At 38.4% G+C, this 19,981-nt stretch overlaps 1 protein-coding gene across 1 annotated transcript in view; it reads right to left on the bottom strand.

The window, feature by feature from the left end:
• Positions 1–8,166, bottom strand: part of ARPC2 (actin related protein 2/3 complex subunit 2) — an 80,343-nt gene extending 72,177 nt beyond the window's left edge. Inside the window, exon 1 of the mRNA XM_053698121.1 lies at positions 7,995–8,166. Within this exon, the coding sequence (XP_053554096.1) occupies positions 7,995–8,068 (74 nt within the window). The 5' untranslated portion in view covers positions 8,069–8,166. The remainder of the gene's footprint in view (positions 1–7,994) is intronic.
• Between the last annotated feature and the right edge of the window lie 11,815 nt (positions 8,167–19,981).

Here is a 19,981-nt window from a genome sequence, read left to right as displayed (position 1 = left end):
CTCTCTCTCTCTGCCCCTCTCTCTCTCTGCCCCTCTCTCTCTCTGCCCCTCTCTCTCTCCGCCCCTCTCTCTCTCTGCCCCTCTCTCTCTCTGCCCCTCTCTCTCTCTGCCCCTCTCTCTCTCTGCCCCTCTCTCTCTCTGCCCCTCTCTCTCTCTGCCCCTCTCTCTCTCTGCCCCTCTCTCTCTCTGCCCCTCTCTCTCTCCGCCTCTCTCTCTCTCCGCCCCTCTCCGCCTCTCTCCGCCCCTCTCCGCCCCTCTCCGCCTCTCTCCGCCTCTCTCCGCCCCTCTCCGCCTCTCTCCGCCCCTCTCCGCCCCTCTCCGCCTCTCTCCGCCTCTCTCCGCCTCTCTCCGCCCCTCTCCGCCTCTCTCCGCCCCTCTCCGCCTCTCTCCGCCTCTCTCCGCCCCTCTCTGCCTCTCTCCGCCTCTCTCCCTACATATATTCCTTTTAAATATTTTTATATTTTACAGGTTGCCAAGGACATGTATTATTTTTTATTGCGAGGAAAATGGTAAATTAACTGTGCACAAAAGCAAAAAAGAAAATGCTGTGTTAGATCATTTTATTATTGATTGAAAATTACAAAACTGAATAGATTAAACACATAGATAAAGTCAGCTCCAAATCAGCAATGCACTCCTGGCTGAACACACATGGTAAGCCAATGACAACAGGCATATGTACATATACACCAATCCACAGCTAGCGTCTAGTAGTTTAATGCTGCTCTTAGCATACCTAGATATGCTTTTCAACAAAGCATACCAAGAGAAATAAAATGTCATACAAGTAAAATGTAAAGTCCCTTAAAGTTGCATGCTCTATCTGAACCATAAAACGTTGACTGTTGATAAAACCATCTATATACTGCATACTAGGGCTGGGCGATATGGGCAAAAAATGTATCGCGATTTTGTTATAAATCACTAGAACACCTTACTTTTTCAATAAAAAATGTATTTAAAAAGGGACATAATACTCATAAATGCTAAATCACTTGAAACTGATGCAGTATAACTAAAAAAGCTGACAGGAAAATATCACCTGAGCATCTCTATGCAAAAAAGGAAGATATTTTACCTCACAATCTCCTAAGCTCAGCAGAGTAAGTTCTGTGTAAAAACGTATACTCAGCTGTTGCCCAGCTGCAGGTAAAAAAAAATAAAAAGTAAAAGAAATGTACAGCAGCCAATCAGCATCAATAGTGCTGAGGTCATGAATTCTTTTACTGTGATCTCATGAGATTTGACTTAAATCAAATGAGATTTTGTTGTAAACTTCCTTAGACTGAATAGAGAAATAAGATGAGTGTGCACGTAAGCTCGCTCCTTCCGCTGTCCCGGGACAGACATACTGATATGCTGCTTAGAAGTCCTTTACAATGGGATGTGGCTACTGAGAAACTTTTGAGGTAAAATAGCTTTCTTTTTTACATAGAGATGTTCAGGTGACATTTTCTAGTCAGCTTTTTACAGCTATACTGCATCACTTTCAAGTGTTTCAACATTTGGGTATTATGGCCCTTTAAGGACTACAGAATCTTAATGTACATTTTTTTCCCAATGTCCAATACACTCTGGGAGAATACAAATACAAACCACATTGTGTGTGTGTATATTTTTTTTTATTCATAACATACAGTAATATTTTATTACACCAAGTATGCATTAAACTTGCAGCACTAATGTTCTATTAAAAAATAAGCAAGCTTCATAAAATACAGATGGCATGACTAAGGGGTTAACCCCGAAATATTGCTATTTTAACATGGGTCTTTAATAAAGATTTTACTTTTTACCACACTGTGCTGGTGATCTGTGCATATTTGGACCATTAAAAAATAAGCAAGCTTCATAAAATACAGTAATATTCTTAGATCCTGAGTGAGCAATCTCTGTGCCTGTAGAAATATTGCAAGTAATCATGCTCCATAGCATGCAGTAATATTCTATTTTGTGCAGTGCAGTATATCATAAGAGAACAAGCAAGCTCTGTGCAAGATGTAATATGTTATAAAGTAAGTAAGCTCTGCACCTAATGTTTTATTATAGAAGCCAGTCCCATAACCTGCAGCAATATATATATATATATATATATATATATATATATATATATATATATATATATATATATATATATATATATATATATATATATATTTTGTTTTTTAAATAATTGTTTTAGCAAACAAGCATCAAACATACAGTATTCACTGCCAGGATGTGGAACTATCTAGTTGTCACGTTAGATAAATAAGTGCAAGTACTGCAACTCAATATTGATGCGTGACAATAAGGCAGATAATGTATGCCTATACCAAGGTTTACTATAGTGTCATCTCTCTCACACAAACACCAAGGTTCTGGCCTTTTCCAAATATGCACCGGTATAAAGAGCTAGTATGTCTGACATACATATCCCACCTCATGCAAGGACACTAATCATATGCCCCATATCGTAGGTCCCCTTCAATCACACTAAGGGAGAATCCATTCAAGTACCCTATTGACTAGATGGTACTTCTCTAGGAATAGCCGTTAACACCGTGAAGGAATTGGCGCCAAGCCCCGTGGTGCCACATCACAGTAAATACAGGCTTCAATAAAAAATAAAAAAATAAAAGACCTATAGGTCCAAACACACTCCGTTCGCAGTGTCAAGGCGGAGCCTGAGAGTGCGCAAACATATAGGGAACTATCTGATCAAGTTTGCTGTGATCTAAGCTCTACAAGCCAGGAGGCTAAACTAGACCAATCCTGTGGCGGTAATATCAAGAGTCCTACCACTGCAGAATCGCAGACCTCCCTTACTGCTGTATCTCCATGGCGATTAATCACAGTTTTAAACCGCATCTGCGATTAATCGTGCAGCCCTACTGCTTACGACTTGCTGGAATATATTTCATTGTTTACAACTAGTTTATTTACCTTTATTTTGTCATTTGAAATGGTTTATTTTGCATTTTGTATCCCCACTTATACTGAAAATATCAGTACAGTACTAAAAAAGGGACACAGTACTGTAGTTTGTTTCCCCTTTAAGCAATTCAATCAAATTTAACTGCTGGAGTATATAGCATTGTTGGCAAATAACTTCTTGACCTTTATTTTGTACTATGAACTGCTTTTGCACGTTGAAACCACCACCAGTACTGAAAACATGGATATGTCTGTATGCTCTGTATAAAAGCTATTTAACCTTTCCCCGACATTAGGACATTCCATGCCGTCCTAACTGCGCTGGGCTTTACTGCCGTTAGGATGGCATTGAATGTCCTAGCCGTTTGGCTGTACCTAAGCCAACAGCACTTACTGAATGGGATGGGGTCATGGTGGGTATGCCTAGGGTTGTAGGCTTGCCCCCCTGACCCGATCCCATCATTAAATTCTCGCTATCGCATGCACGATCGCGTGTTTTCAATTTGTTTACTTTCCGATGTAGACAAATTAAACCTGGCATGAAAGGGATAAACAGAAGTTATCAGCATAAATTAAATGGATAGGAAAGTAAAAAATTAAACATTTATGAATCAGCGCATGTGATTTTAAGACACTTTTAAATTTACTTCTATTTTAAAAAATGTGCTTTGTTGTCTTGGTATCCTTTGTTGAACATGAATACGCACATATCCTACACTAGTAGGGAGCTAGCTGCTGATAGGTGCTTGCACACATTTGTCTCTTTTGATTGGCTAACTAGAAGTGTTCATCTTTCTTCCAGTAGTGCAATGCTGTTCCTTCAGCAAAGGATAACAAGAGAATGTAGCAAATTTGATAATAGAAGTAAATTGGAAAGTTGTTTAACCCTTTAAGGGCACAGCTTTCAGTTTGCTCAATTGTTTTATGACAGAAAAATTCCGTCATATGTCCTTAAGAGGTTAAAATTGTATGTTCTAGCCAAATAAAGAAAATGTTGGGGTTTCCTGTCCCTTTAATCTCACAGTGTTGGGTAGTAAATACACAGATATTTTTGTATCTGAAATAGCTGTTTTTGCTTATTGAACTCCAACAGCCTTAATTAGCATTCCAACATTTAAAGGGACATTATACACTTATTTTTTCTTTGCATAAATATTTTGTAGACGATCTATTTATATAGCCCATAAAGTGTAAAAAAAAAAAAAAAAAAAAGTATAGTTTTGCTTACTGACAGATACCTACTCCAGCCTGCTCCTGTTTATGTAAAGGGTCTTTTCATATGCAAAAGAAGGGGGAGGGGAGTGTCTTCTTTCCACTTGCAGTGGGCTTTCCAGCTACCTGTTCAACAGAGCTAAACTGAGAGCTTCTAAGTAAGTTTTTAAACAGTTTTATATCAGTATCTGTGCATCTTATTCTTTATAGTAGTGTATATTACATGCAGTTATATGAAAATTGGTGTATAATGTCCCTTTAACTACTATTGTGTAAAAACAAAGATAAAATGAGAAGGTCTGCACATTTAAATGGTCATAACCTTGATCAATAGTTTATGGTTTTAAATGAGCAAAAGCAGTTATTTGAAATAAAACAAACAAACCTGAAGGAATAATTTCCCATACATTAAGTTTTACAAGTCATTTGGAACACATTAAAGTGAATGTAAATTTTGATGATAAAGTGCCCGGTTTTAAAAAATTCAAACAGGCACTATAAGTAATCAAAATTTACATTTCACTTGTGTTGTGAAAATACTTACCTTTTGATCTTGACAGCCACTGCATCGCTTCCTCCGCCTCTCTTCCTGGGTCTAAAATGAGGAATCCGGCTTCCTCCAATCACAGCGTGGAATCAGACACAGATTCCCCTGGGGGGGGGAGCTGTGATTGGAGGATGACCGATCCGTCATTTCTGGCGTAGGAAGAGGCTTGCGACGACCGGGGGAAGCTAGAGCCACTGTCAAGAATAAAAAGGTAAGTATTTTCACAACACGAGTGAAATGTAAATTTTGATGAATTAAAGTGCCCCTGTTTTTAATCTAATTTTTAAAAACCGGGCACTTTATCATCAAAATTTACATTCACTTTAAGAAGAAGCAAGTTTTACAGCACAGTGTTCCTTTAAAGGGACAAGAAAACTAAATTGTTCTTTCAGGATTCGGATTGGGCATACAATTTTAAACAACTTTCCAAATTATTTCTATTGTCAATTTTGCTTAATTCTCTTAGAATCCTTTGTTGAAGAAGTAAAAATGCACTACTGGGAGATAGCTGAACACGTTGTTAAAGGGACAATCTAGTCCAAAATAAACTTTCATTATTAAAATAGGGCATGTAACTTAAAACAACTTTCAAATATACTTTTATTACCAATTTTGCTCTGTGCTCTTGGTATTTTTTTGTTGAAAGCTAAACCTAGGAAGACTCATATGCTAATTTTTTAGACCTTGAAGGCCGCCTCTTATCTAAATGCATTTTGACAGTTGTACACCACTTGAGTGAGTTAGTTGATGTGTCATATAGATAATGTGCTCACACACGTGGAGTCACCTAGGAGTCAGCACTGATTAGTTAAAATGCAAGTCTGTCAAAAGAACTGATATAAGAGGGCAGTTTCCAGAGGCTTGGATACAAGGAAATCACAGAGGTAAAAAGTGTATTAATATAACCGTGTTAGTTATGCAAAACTGGGGAATGGGTAATAAAAGGGATTATCTATCTTTTTAAAACAATAAAAATTCTGGTGTAGACTGTCCCTTTAAGCCAATGACAAGTGGCATATACGTGCAGTCACCAATTAGCAGCTCCAAGCTCCTGAGCCTACCTAGGTATGCTTTTCAATTAAAGATACCAAAAAAACTAAACAAAATAGCAGTAAATTGGAAAGTTGTTAAAAATGTTATGCTCTATTTTAATCATGAAAGAAAAAAAATTGTATTTCATGTCCTGGTTATAGAAAAGCTATGTAAACAAAAATGTTTAGCAGAAATTACACTTCTGGTGGGTGGCGAGACAGAAAGAGTAAAATGTTAATTTTACATTTTTCAGTTTGTGTATAGAAAGATAAGGAGGATTTTGTTTAAATGTATTTAGAGAGAAGCTAATGATGCCTGCTTCCCCTTTAATCTCAGCTCATTTCAGTAGGTTGCGGTTTCAATTAGCAGAGAACTATTACATAAGCAAAAAAGTACCTAAAGGAGCAAATTAATGTAACCAGCCCCAGTCTACAGAAATCTGACCTATATCATAAAAACGTAGAACAGCAACAGTCCAGCACTAATTGTAGAAAATTAAATGTAATTATATTTTGACAAGGGGTCGACAAATCCGCTTACAATTTAGGAGCCAGTAAGAAATTTTAGAAGCCAGAAAGTGGCATTTGTATATGGAGAATAACCCACAAAAAGGTAAGAGACATAAAACCCCAAATTTGTCTTTCATGATTCAGATACAGAATACAATTTTAAACAACTTTTCAATTTTCTTCAATTATCTAATCAGCTTCATTCACTTGATATCCTTTGTTGAAGAAGCAGCAATGCACTACTGGGATCTAGCTGAAAACATCAGGTCAGCAAATAGCATGAGGCCTACATGTGCAGCCACCAATCAGCAGCACAGGGTATACCTAGGTATCCTTTTCAACAAAAGATATCGAGAGAGAAAAAATATATTAGATAACAGTAAATTGGAAAGTTGTTTAAAATCACATGCTCTATCTGAAGGCGGTTTATGTACCTTTAGGGGCCATGGGTAACTTTCTAGGATCAAGTGGCTCCCTGGGTTGGTTGAGCCCTGATTTTTGCATTCCATCTCCAGGCCAACATTAGCAAAGGCTTGCTCTAGCACGTACTTCTGAATGAAGAAGGAATCTCTCAGTGACAGGCCTGCCACAACTAGTAGTAAAATGTAAAACACCCCTCCCTTTTTTAACTTGTATACAGGAAGTTGTATTTACCATTTCAACTGCAACATTACAATGCTGCAGAGATGCCTATTTTTTTATTTATTTTTTAAAGACAGAGAGCTATAACTTAACCACATGTTAGATAAAGTAACTTCAAAGTATATTGCAGCAATAACATTTCCTCATGCTAAATTTACTACAACCCTGCTGCAACCCTTCCTTAGCTTACTAACTTTGTCCAGCACTCCTTCAGTTCCTTTGCTTTCTGCATTCAAAACATGTCAGTATATAATTTAGGGTCTGGTTAAATGTAAAAAATATATATGCCCCTCAAAGTTAGATTGTTATTTATGCCACCTACCTACATCAAAAACATAAGCTAAGACAATAGTTTTCAAGCTTTCAATTAATATGATGTGGCATATCAAAAAGGTATTCCTAAAACAAAACACTATAAGAGAGTGAATTCATATTTTGCAGTAATACTTCCTTACATAACACGCAGCCTAATTTTGTACATAAATCTACCGCCATCCATCTGCTTATGGTCTGCCATCCTAGCAGTTATTTTTTTTACCAGGTAATTATGCTACCACATACAGCATTTTGGCAATTCTATTTTGCTCACAGCAGCATCTTCAAAATAAAGTGCTAGATTCAACTACAATAATGAAAATGTACACAGTCATTCATTTAACAAAGGCCACAGAGTGTCCTGGGTGTAACATAAAGTAGTATACAGGGAGTGACATGACTGTAAAACAAATAAAGAAGGCTGGTCAAACGAAATTGAACTAAATGAAGGACTCCCCAGAGAAGCGAAAAAGGAAAGATAGTGAACTACATAATTCACAGGCTTGCTAGCACTATAAAACTACTTGATTTTCTTATGAAGCAAATCTGGAGTGCACTTCCCTCCTTTACTACACAGCATTGACTTTGAATCGGTTTCCAACTGGGTCAAGTATCACCCTTTTTATTTCACAGTCTGTCAAAGACGAATGCTACCCCAGCTCAGATTGTAGGACCTACATTATATGATGTACTACAAAGCAATTCACGGCCTTTTCATGGGCCTGTCATTTCCTCACCTTTCCGCTTTCTTCTCACCACACCTTTATTACCTTATTCCCCGGCCTCTCCGTCCCCTTTTTCCACCATCAGCTTTCACTTACCCAGCCGCAGCATTTTCGAATTTGAGGTTGAGAGTCTCCTCAATAATCCGGTTATTGACCTCCAGCAGGATCATGGCTGCTCCTGACGGGGGATGGCAGGGAGGGGTCAGATCTGTCTCTCGGTGTCACTGTCTGACAGGCCCGCCGCTCCCTTACCAAGCGAACTACTTCCCTCTTCCCGTACTGCAAGATGGCGCAGCTCAGATACACTTCCTCCGTACAGCAATGTGGCGCCGTCCAGCATAGCAATATATCAGTAGAACACAACACAAAATGTAGCCTGTCAGCCTTTTGTTACGAGGTTATTCTTTAGCGCAGCTAAATATTTTTTATATATGGGAAAATTATATTAAAATGTGGTGTTTTTAAAATACTGTTTGCTCTATAGTTACAATGTATCAAAGGCTTCCGCCGTACAATATGCTTTAAGACCCCAATCAGCAGGTCGTCATGGTTGTCCTCGCGTATGCCTGGATTAAGTCAAGGGATGTAGTATAGACTTTGTAAATTGATATGATAACGCGTGTATCATCATTTGATAAAATGTAACTTTTAAATAGGCAGCAAAGTCAAAATTAAACATTCACAATTTAAATGTAATTTTAATCAACTTTCCAATTGACTTTTATTATCAACTTTGCTTTGTTTTCTTAATATTCTTTGTTGAAGAGTAAACCTAGGTAGTAGGGTGATAGGAATTTAGGAGCTAGAGTTTCCATCTTTTCTTGAAAAAAATAAGGGAGACTTACGGCACAACACAATTTCACGCAGGAAATCGACAAATAAAGTTAATGTGCCATAATGTAATGCAGAAGATACAGTAGATGGTACACTTGAAAACAATTACTGAATTTCAGACATCCCAACCTGCAAAAAATAATTTTAGGGAGGTGGCTACACCCGCTACTGCACAGCCACCCCCCACCCCCAGTTGTATATTGGACACCTTGAAACCCTAAATAAGATAGGGACTTATCATTAAAGTAGCTTCCCACTAAAGTCATATTAAAAAAAAGTAGCTTTATTGCACAACCATATACAACAAACCTATTTTCCAGTGATCGTATGCTTGTTAAATGCTTAAATGTTTTAGAATACGAAGTTTAATTACGTGCATTAAATAAGGTAGTATTTGTGTTTTATTTTATTAAAATCAGTGGGGGCTTTTTGGTTACTGATGCTTTGAGGGTTCTATAATGTCCCAGCAACTAAAGGCATTCCTTAAAGAAACACTTTTTCATATTTGGGCCACATTGGATCATGGTACTTGGAGTTTCAGGAAGATTGCATTCCATTTGCTGGCATCAGGGAGCCGCTATTACAGTCAAGGAGACTCCCTGAACTTTAGGGAGAGTTGGGATGTCTGGAATGTAAACATTATACAGCTATCATGTGAATAAAAAGAAAGCGTATAGTTGAACCCCGTAATGGTGTTAAACCTATAGAAAAACATAATTTATGTAAGAACTTACCTGATAAATTAATTTCTTTCAAATTGGCAAGAGTCCATGAGCTAGTGACGTATGGGATATACAATCCTACCTGGAGGGGCAAAGTATCCCAAACTTCAAAATACCTATAAATATACCCCTCACCACACCCACAATTCAGTTTAACGAATAGCCAAGTAGTGGGGTGATAAAATATGGAGTACAAAAGCATACAAAAAGAGGAACTGGAAATATAATTGTGCTTTTATACAAAAATCATAACCACCATAAAAAGGTGGGCCTAATGGACTGTTGTCAATATGAAAGAAATTAATTTATTAGGTAAGTTCTTACATAAATTATGTTTTCTTTCATGTAATTGGCAAGAGTCCATGAGCTAGTGACGTATGGGATAGAAATTCCCAAGATGTGGAAGACCACAGAAGAGTCACTAGAGAGGGAGGGGTAAAATAAAAACAGCTATTTCTGGTGAAAAAAATTAAATTCACACAAAAAAAGTATTTCTCATAAATTTCACATAAATTACAAGAAAAAAACTTAAATCATAAGCAGATGAATCAAACTGAGACAGCTGCTTGAAGAACTTTTCTACCAAAACCTGCTTCTAAAGAGGCAAATACGAAATACATGAAAATGGTAAAAATTTAGTAAATGTATGCAAAGAAGACCAAGTTGCTGCTTTGCAAATCTTATCAACCGAAGCTTCATTCTTAAAAGCCCAAGAAGTGGTGACTGATCTAGTAGAGTGAGCTGTAATTCTCTGAGGCGGAGATTGCCCCGCCTTCAAATAAGCCTTGTGAATCAAAAGCTTTAACCAAGATGCCTAAGAAATGACAGAGGCTTTCTGACCTTTCCTAGGACCAGAAAAAACATCAAATAGACTAGAAGTCTTCCTGAAATCTTTAGTAGCTTTGACATAATATTTCAAAGCTCTTACAACATCCAAAAAATGTAAAGATCTTTCAAGAGTATTCTTAGGATTAGGACACAAGGAAGGAACAACAATTTCCCTACTAATGTTGTTAGAATTCACAACCTTAGGAAGAAATTTAAACAAAGTTTGCAAAACAGCCTTATCCTGATGGAAAATCAGAAAAGGAGACTCACAAGAGAGAGCAGACAATTCAGAAATTCTAGCTGAAGAGATAGACAAAAGGAACAACACTTTCCAAGAAATTAGTTATATATCCAAAGAACGCATAGGCTCAAAAGGAGGAGCCTGCAAAGCCTTCAAAACCAAATTAAGACTCCAAGGAGGAGAGATTGATTTAATAACAGGCTTGATACGAACCAAAGCCTAAACAAAACAGTGCATATCAGGAAGTTTAGCAATCTTTCTATTAAATAAAACAGAAAGAGCAGAGATTTGTCCCTTCAAAGTACTTGCAGACAAACCTTTATCCAAACCATCAAGTGTATGCCTTCTCATCTGGATTTTTAAATCTCCAGATATCACGCAGTTTAACAGTTTTACACAAGTTCCTAAAAATTTTCCTTTCCTTTTTTAACCTATTATCATATCTTATCTATATTTTGAGAACTATGTCTATCTATTGGAAATTGAGGCGTTAAATTAAAATCCCCTGCTACTACTAAATTAATATTCTATATATTCAATTAGTCGTGCCTGGGTTTTATACCAAAAGTCCATATCAATTTCATTTGGACCATAGATATTGCATATTACCAAGATGGCGCCTTTTATTTCTAGTTTTAAAATTAAAAATCTTGAATTTACATCTATAACTGTTAACAGTATTTTATATTTCAAGTTTTTACTGATTAATATGGCCACCCCCTTCTGTCTTTTGGAGCATGGCGTCGCATACACCTCGCCAACCCAATTACTTAATTTGCTGATTTCCTTTTCTTTTAGTCTTATTTCTTGTAAGAGAGCTATATCAGTATTAAGTTTTATAAAATGTTTAATAATTGCTTTTCTTTTTATTGGTGAGGTGATGCCCGCCACGTTCCAAGATGTTAATGTCACTGCACAGCTCATTATTTTACTATCTTGTGCCTAAAAAACAGCACACACAAAAAAAAATCCTTGAATTTCCCTTTTTCCTTCAGGACCAGGTCTGCAGGGGACTACAAAATTAGAACGTATTCTCTCCATAATTATAGCTTTTATATATACAATGTACATCCAAAGTGTATATAAACCAGTATAAATCTCACATATATTTATTTCCATGCTTCAAATCCTAAAAGATATCTTAAACCAGATTAAACTTTTCAACCTATCCTATATAGTATATACACAGATCTAGCATATATATATATGCCAACCAAGCATACTAACATCATTCTCTCGAAAATTCTTTTGATAACAAATCTAAAAAGTGTTTTGCTTCTTGTGCACTCGCCAATGTTTTAACACCTTCCTTACATTCAACTTTTAATATGGCGGGATATACTACATAAGCCTTTAGTCCTCTCTGAATAATTTGACTGCAAATCTGGGACATACTCTTTCTCTTAGTTGCTGTCTCTATTGAAAAATCCTGAAATATCAATACCTTTGAATCATCAAGTATCAGGGGTTCTTTCAGTTTTTTATATGCCTTCATAATTTCTACTTTGCCTTGATAATTCAAAAGTCTTGCAATGACAGGTCTGAGATAAGCTCGATTAGAGGATCTAGTCTGTACTTCAGTCATTCTGATCCCAATTCTTTGAGCTCTATCCTCTATTATTTCTCTTGTTAATAACATTTGTAAACGTTTTGGGATTTCTTTCGATACTAGTTTCTCTAAATCATCATTTAAAAATTTCTCTGGAACACCCAGAATTCTGAAATTGTTCCGTCTCGTCCTATATTCCAGTGAGTCTAGCCTTTCCTGCAACTTATTGGTTTGTGAGACTAGTCTTATTATAGTGGCTTCTTTCTCAGCTAATTGGTCCTCCAAATTGGAAATTCTATTCTCAGCCTCTTCCACTCTTGCATTAAACTGTTTTAGATCGGTAGATATCTCTAATATATCTTTCCTTATATTTTCAAATTGTGGCATCATTAAGTTCGATAACTGAGAAATAATAAGTTGAGTTTCTAAACTCGAGGCTAACTGTTCCCCTGATTCTGTATTCATGCTTTCAGAACTATTTTTTGTCGCCATCATAGGAGATTTGTCTTTCAGATTGTGTATATATTTGTCCATGTGATGTGTAATAATTAAAAAAAAAGAAAAAACAGAGCTAGTGCTTAGGTCTATCAAGGGGATAATAAAGTCATAATAAGAATAATAGAAGTGCAGGGGTGCAGTGTATTACAAAATGGGGAGAATATCTCCTATAGTGTGTAAGGATTGAAAAAATAAAAAATCTCTTTTTTTTGTTCTTTTTTTTTTTCTATTTTATAAGTGACTAAAGTGAGAAAGAAAAAACCTTCAGTATGTGCAATTAAAACGTTAAAGTAATGACAATTCCTACTAATATAGAAATATTTAAACCCGATGGGGGAGAAACATAAGCCAGTAATATAGCACTCAATTACAGCAATCAGTAGAAAAAGTCTAATAACCAGAGAAAATTAAATATTCTCATTCATCGGCAACACCACTAGCTGACAACTCTTCTTCTAGCCAGAAAAAAACAAGATTTTTCCAGCTGCCAGGGATTCCTGTTAACTAATTGACACAGTTACACGATTGCTGGGACTTTACCAAAACCTTCTTCTACTTAATAGCCTCTTATTCCTTTCCTTCAGAGTCAGCTTCGTTCATTCAAAAAGGCATGCTTCACCAACACCTTTCATATAATAATCAAAGTCAGTTTCTTTCTTAAGTATATTCTGCTAAATTCACTCTGGTTTTTAATAGTAGCATATATCAGCGACTATTCCCAAGCCAGGCAGCTAAAGAACATATTAGCCTTTTCCAAATAGTTATCTGTTAAGCTCTAATCCTTCATGGACTTCAGGAAAGGGGACCTCTTGTATCTCTTATTACAGACATCTTCACTGGGGTATTCATATGCCTACTAAGCGCGATATTCCTCCTTTTCCCCAGGCTTACAGGTCATGTAATAAATCTACAATTGCTTATACGTATCCACTTTTCCCACAACAAAACAGAACAAATTTGACCATTTCATTTTGTGCTTTCAAAAGAAGTATCCTGCTTAGACAGTGTTAATAGCCCTTTTTAGCAGCTAGAATTGCCGGCTTCTTCACTGGGACAGTGCTTTAGACAACCGTAGTTCTCAGTTCTATTTACTCATTCACAGCTGACCCAGCCTTCTTAAGCCATTAAATGTATCTACAGCAGGAACCCTTTAACAGTCAATCAACATAGAATGGATAAGCACAATACAATACACACTTTTTTTCGTTGATTTCAGGACACTTTTAACAAATGTAACAGCTTGTATCATCTTTGTTTTCCACCCCAAAAGGAATTGGAAATCCGTCTAGCAGCTGTATATGGACCTGAAAACGGGGTATCCGTTACAATACCAACTTGTCACGTGTGATGATTTTCCGGGGAGAAACTCACTCTCGCACTTGTATACCCATCTTGTGGTTTGCTCCCTAGACATTTCTTCCAGTAGTTTTCGTCAGCTCACTGACCTTTCAATCCTGCCCTCTTCTTCCTCTGTATTAGCGAAGACAAACAGCAAGGTATGTCCCGGCTTGCTTAGGTCTAGGGTCTGATGTGCGGCGTCTGTGATGCGGAGGCTAGAGCACAAACACTTCACGCTCTCTACCTCAGCCCGCCCACCGGAAGTCCAGCATCACTCTTAATGATATCAAAAATAGCATCACAGAGGGGGGCGGAGTTTACTGCCTAACGTAGCAGAGGTGTTTTGCAATAGCTCCCTGCTTCATAGGGGAATAAACTTGTACTTTTTGGGCAAAAGAAGGCTCAGACTCGACCCTTTTTCACCAGATTGTCTATACAGAGGCGAGGACACTCTCTAGCTAAGGTTATTGAGCCCATCAAGTAATTCTGGGACTTTCACAGGGCCGTAGCTTGCGGCCTATGTACCGGCAATCCACCTGCAACTGACCTGAGGCATATCCCTGTAACAGAGGTCTTGGCTGGGCTCCGGAGGGTCGGGGATCCGCTCCGGAGCTAAGGGCCCAGGACCCAAAGCTCAAAATCCATTTGACTGCCTTGCACCGGTCACGAGTGTTCGCTACTCTATTGTGGCACCAAGACCCTATTGACAGCGGCACGTCGCCGCCACCTGACTCCACAGCTCAATCTGTCAGAGAGAGGCCATCTGGGAAAGTGGTTGTAGCACTCCACACTTGCCTGCATCACCACCACACTGAATCCTGCCCCCACACAGCGGCGCAAATGGCCGCCATCTTTCTTTTTGTCTGCTCCTGCTGCTGAGTACAACGGACAGCTGCGGTCATCTGAGGAACTCTGTGTCATCTTGGTCCTGCAGCATAGGGAATTCCTGGAGGCCGGTAAGATCATTCCACCCTCTGGCTCTTACCTGCTTGCTACCTCTGGCCCCTGTGCGATCTGGGGATACCGGGCAATACCATTATATAATAGGCCCTTATACACAGCACACTACCTCCTAGCACAAACGCCCCCATTGTTTTCCTAAGGGGCCCTGGGGAGTGTTAACAGTACTTGCCGGGTACCACCAGTTCAGCTAGGTGGAGGTGTATAATTTAATGTAATGCTGGCTGCCTTGGTCTGCTACTGAAAGAAGACATTCCCACCACTATATTTGCAGGCCTCATTAGCCACATTTCTAAAGGATCTAACATCTGGCCCGTCTCCTTTATTTACCCCTAGAGCTGGACACTTAACTCACAATAAACCCTCTGGGGCACTCTGTCCTGTGGACTAAAATATATAATACCTGTGCCCACAGAACTGCCACACACAGTGTCATCCTAAGGCTCTTTACCCACCCTGCATAACTACTGAGGAGCCTACTTCTGGATATTTGCCCACAGGGTTTGAATATTGAGCTACCACCTCCAGAACTTCCCATACGCTCTCATAAGTGTCCTGTAGCCTCATTACCCTCACCCACCGAAGGAGACTTTTGTTAGGGGGGCTTACTCAGACCATCTTGACCTAAGGGTTCTTTGTACAGGAGTGCTCACGTTAGTAATAGTTGCTGCGTCAGCTGGGGTGTCCTTGAGGTGCATACTCAAAGTGTAGTGTAATTCCTCTGTATAGCTACATGTGAATGCTCATTGTATTGTTCTTTATTCATTCTTTTTTGCCTGGTTAAAGCACCTGTAATCCTTATCCTCACCTCCCCCGCTCCCGCCCAGCTTGTCTGGGTGGGTCACAACCTCTCTCCCTTTCCCCTTCCTTCGGGTCGTATCCTTCTTCCCGAGGTGAGGGCTGCGGCTTTAAACAAGTCTGGGTTATTGCTTGTGACTATTGCTGTAAGCTCTTATCTATATGTTATACCTGTTCGCGCTGTCCTGCGGGAAGGTTAGAGTGGTTGCCCTATCTTAATAGCATGTGTATTTTAGAATATATATTTTGTTTTACAAACTAATATGTAACTTGTCACTGTAACTGTCTTACAACATCTGCTCATTCTGTAACATGGCGCCTGGTTTGCTGGAAGGGTGCATTATTGCTGTTAGTCATCAAGGCACTTAACCTGTTTGTGCAATGCCTCATAACAATAGGAGACAATCCAAAACTCACGCCAAGCCTCAGAAGACAGTCCTGGACCACTTCTCGCTGCAGGCTCAGCAAGGGCCTATCAAGCCACTCCCTAGTCAGATGGATCTAGACTCGCAGGATGAAGGCTCCCAATCCAGTGTTAACTCTAGCACAGCCTCCTCTAGATACCTCACGAAGTCTGCTATGCAGAAGATGCTGCCTGCCCAGACCCTATCCATCATGAAGGAGATCCATCGCAGCTCAGCTGAATTACATAAAGATATATCTGAGATAGGCAAACGTGTGGATGCTATGGAGCGCAAGCAAGGCGATCTGGCCACAGATAATACCAATCTTCTTTCATACTCAGAAGCCCTATCAGATCAGATGACACAGCTGGAATCTAAGCTAGCTGATCTGGAAGATAGGTCCCGTAGGAGCAATATTAGGTTTAGAGGCATTCAGGAAACAGTTTTGCTCTCTGAGTTGCAGACCTTCCTTTCAGATCTATTTCAAGAATTGCTTGGGACCTTTGAAATGTCACCCAACACTTTGGAGAGGTGTCATAGGGCCCTTAGGCCCCGCTCGCTATCATCTGACAAACCTAGAGACGTTATTGTATGTTTCCACAGCTATAGTGTCAAGGACCCGATCCTGCAAGCAGCATTTCGCAGGCCATCTCTCTCTGAGAAATTCAGGGGAATTCAACTACTTCAAGACCTCTCTCAACATACCCTCCAAGAGCAGAGATTGTTACAGAAGTTCTCAAGAGAGAAAACATCAAGTATAGGTGGGGGTACCCAATCAAAATTGTTGTTACAAAAGAAAACCAGTCTCACACGGTCAATACCCTAAGTCAAGGTTTCTCTCTATTGAAATCCTGGGGCTTGCGACTATCTGAAAACAACGCCCAAGCTCCTCCCCAGGCCAAGCTCAGGGCCTCTGCACCAGATTGGCAGGTCAAGGAACAAAGACCAAAGATCATTATAAGAGGCTTGGATGTGCACTGGATCACGAAACAATCATTTCCAATGATTTATAATATCAAACTCAGAATTACTGAGAATTACTCTGTCCAGTTTTTAGGACAATTTTTGTCCTTGTTTATTATTAATAATTCTTCACATCTTGCGATCAAGAACTCTCATATATTCATATATTTTCTAAATCAATTTTAAACTAAATGTGGACTCTATAGTATACAGTGAGTTTATTTGTAAAAAAGATAATACGTTTCTAGCACTCATGAGCTGTCTAGGAACCCTGCACTGATCAGATTTGAATTTGTATATTCTTCCCATTTGATATGGTTAGGTTTATTATTGTCCTGATCTGTACAATGTAATATAATATGTAGCAGTTTTGATCTGTTTTGTTTGTTTTTCACAAATTGAAATACTGTATGTGTCTATGTAACATCTAACACTATTGGGTACATTATTTTGTATTTTGTATTTATATTTTAACTATATCATCCGAGATCAATATATATTACACTGAATGTCTATATTTGTATATCTATATACATTGCTCAATTAAATTGTCCTTCAGAACCGTCTCCTTTAGATTGTTCATGTTGCTCTTAATGTTTAATCCTTACTGTGTACATTCAGATATCTAAATGGTAAACAGGGGTGTGTTTAACACCAACCAATAACCATCATGCTTGAATCCTTTTTAAATGGCACTCACCGGTGCCTTATCAGGTTTATGAGTACGGCCCTAGCCGAAACGCATAAAACCCGACTTCTATCTTGTGTGTACCATGTAAATTTTAACATTTTATGAATAAAGCTGTTTTTTACATTTTGGATATTTGGGACTACATCTCCTTTTTTGTACTACTTATCAGGATTACAAGGAATCCTTTTTTATGTGTCCCTCATCCTGAAGTAACACTTTTGGCTACCCCCGGCGGTCTAACCATTTTCCAGCTCCAAACACTGGTAGTGTCGGATTCGGCTGGAAACACAAGCACAGCTTCGGATTGGTTCTTTGCCTATCACGTGACTCACTGATCTCATCCTGGATTGGAATAACAACCGCATACATCATCATCACAGAGGAAACCCGGAACCGGCAAAGGATTGAGAGCGCCGCAGAGCCCTGGTTACTGCAGGAGCAAGACGCACCGGGCTGCGGCTGGTAACAATCCTTACAAGTCCTCTATGTGAGTAGAAGAGTAGAAGATACGAGTATTTAGAGTGCATGTTTTCGCTCTATCTCCGCGCATGGTGGATACTCGCTATAGTGAAGATGGTCTCAGTGGGTGAGTGCTAACATGAATAGTACTTGAAGTATATTTAACTTCCATCAAGTTTGTTTAACATAGACCATTGCTTGCTCGTTTATTTATTTGTTTCTATACTCCAGTGTGTGTGGTTGATTTCACAGAGCTGTGGACTGCATTATATTAATCACGGTTATCGCCAGTTTAATCACAGAGTGCTCTATTTATACATTTATTAATACTCATAATTATTACATCCCCACTTTATGCTGAGTAAGGTATCATCGTTTAGGGATTTCCATATTTCTATACATATATTTTAAGGATTGTAACAACATAAAGAGGAAGTTTATTTAAACAACAATACATGTTTATGACTCCCTTCAGAAAGCATTAAAAAACATATTCTTACTAAGGAATAACTGTGGTGAGGGTAGAGAATCGGAAAAAATTTCAGATTTAATGAAAATCAACAATTTAACATTTTTTAGAGCATCGCTATAATGGACTGCCCTTAGCAGTATCTATAATATCTATCTACAAAAAATATACAAACAGAGCTAGTTTCAGCATATTTTGTTTTGTTATATAAAAAGGGAATGTATATTAGAGCAATAGTCTGTGAATTGTCTGTGAAATTCTAATACTGTAAATATGAATCTGGGGTTTCAATTTAGTAAATGGTGGATTTAGAAATCTTTATTTAGTCCCATAGGGACAAAGGTATCCAGAATGTGGCACCTCCTTTCTGATCTCTATGGATTCTAAGTGAGAAGGGTCCCTGTTGTGTGTTTCTGAAAACCTGTTTTTATATTGTATACTTGTTTATCCTAGTTTTCAAAAGTCTAGTAGTTCTACCTACATAGAAAAGAATACAGCGTCAGGGTACAGGTAAATGAAATATATGTATATATATATATATATATATATATATATATATATATATATATATATATATATATATATAAAAATAATATAAAAAGGATGTGTGTGTATATGAGGCCGTATATTTTTTCAGATGTACTGTAGAATAGCAATTCTGATGTAAAGGATTGATTTAAAACCCATAGTCAGTCCTCCCCCACTTCTTTCAATTACACAGGACACTCATAGAAATCATTTCAAAAGTGACATTTCTAGCTAGGGTGTGAAAATGAAGTCCATATCAGATTGTAAATGAAATTTTCTTCTGACACTAAAGCATTTGGCCATCAACCCCTTTTAAAACTTCAAAATACAACATTTGGGGGGGCGGAGCCAGCCGCCGAAAGGACTAGCAGCATTTTCAGTGGACTCCTGGTCTTAAACCTGAATATTGAGCTTAAAAACTGCAAATCTAATCTTTTTGAGACCTATTCTCAACATTCTTGTTGTCCTAAACTCAAATTTCTAGTTGAGATCGTATAATATATTGTGCAAATAGGCGGAGAAGACACGGTACATACATTAACCTGAACGCCAACAGAACTGTTTGAGAGGCAGTGGCAGTTGCTATAAAAGACGATACTCCTGATATAAAGATCTGTGGCGGAATACCTTTTTTAAGGCGATAATGGTGGAGGCATTTGAGGACAGACTTTGCCATATATTTGGGGAATTTATCCTGGAAATACACGCAGCACTTATGGAGCGGTGTGAGAAAATAAATGTGCGCCATAAATTCCAAGATGGCGCTGGATCGCAGCTCACTGCTCCATCCCAGAGAATACC

This window comes from Bombina bombina, chromosome 1 (assembly GCF_027579735.1).
Source record: "Bombina bombina isolate aBomBom1 chromosome 1, aBomBom1.pri, whole genome shotgun sequence".
Lineage (NCBI taxonomy): Eukaryota > Metazoa > Chordata > Amphibia > Anura > Bombinatoridae > Bombina > Bombina bombina.
This window is presented reverse-complemented; position numbering and strand designations above follow the sequence as displayed.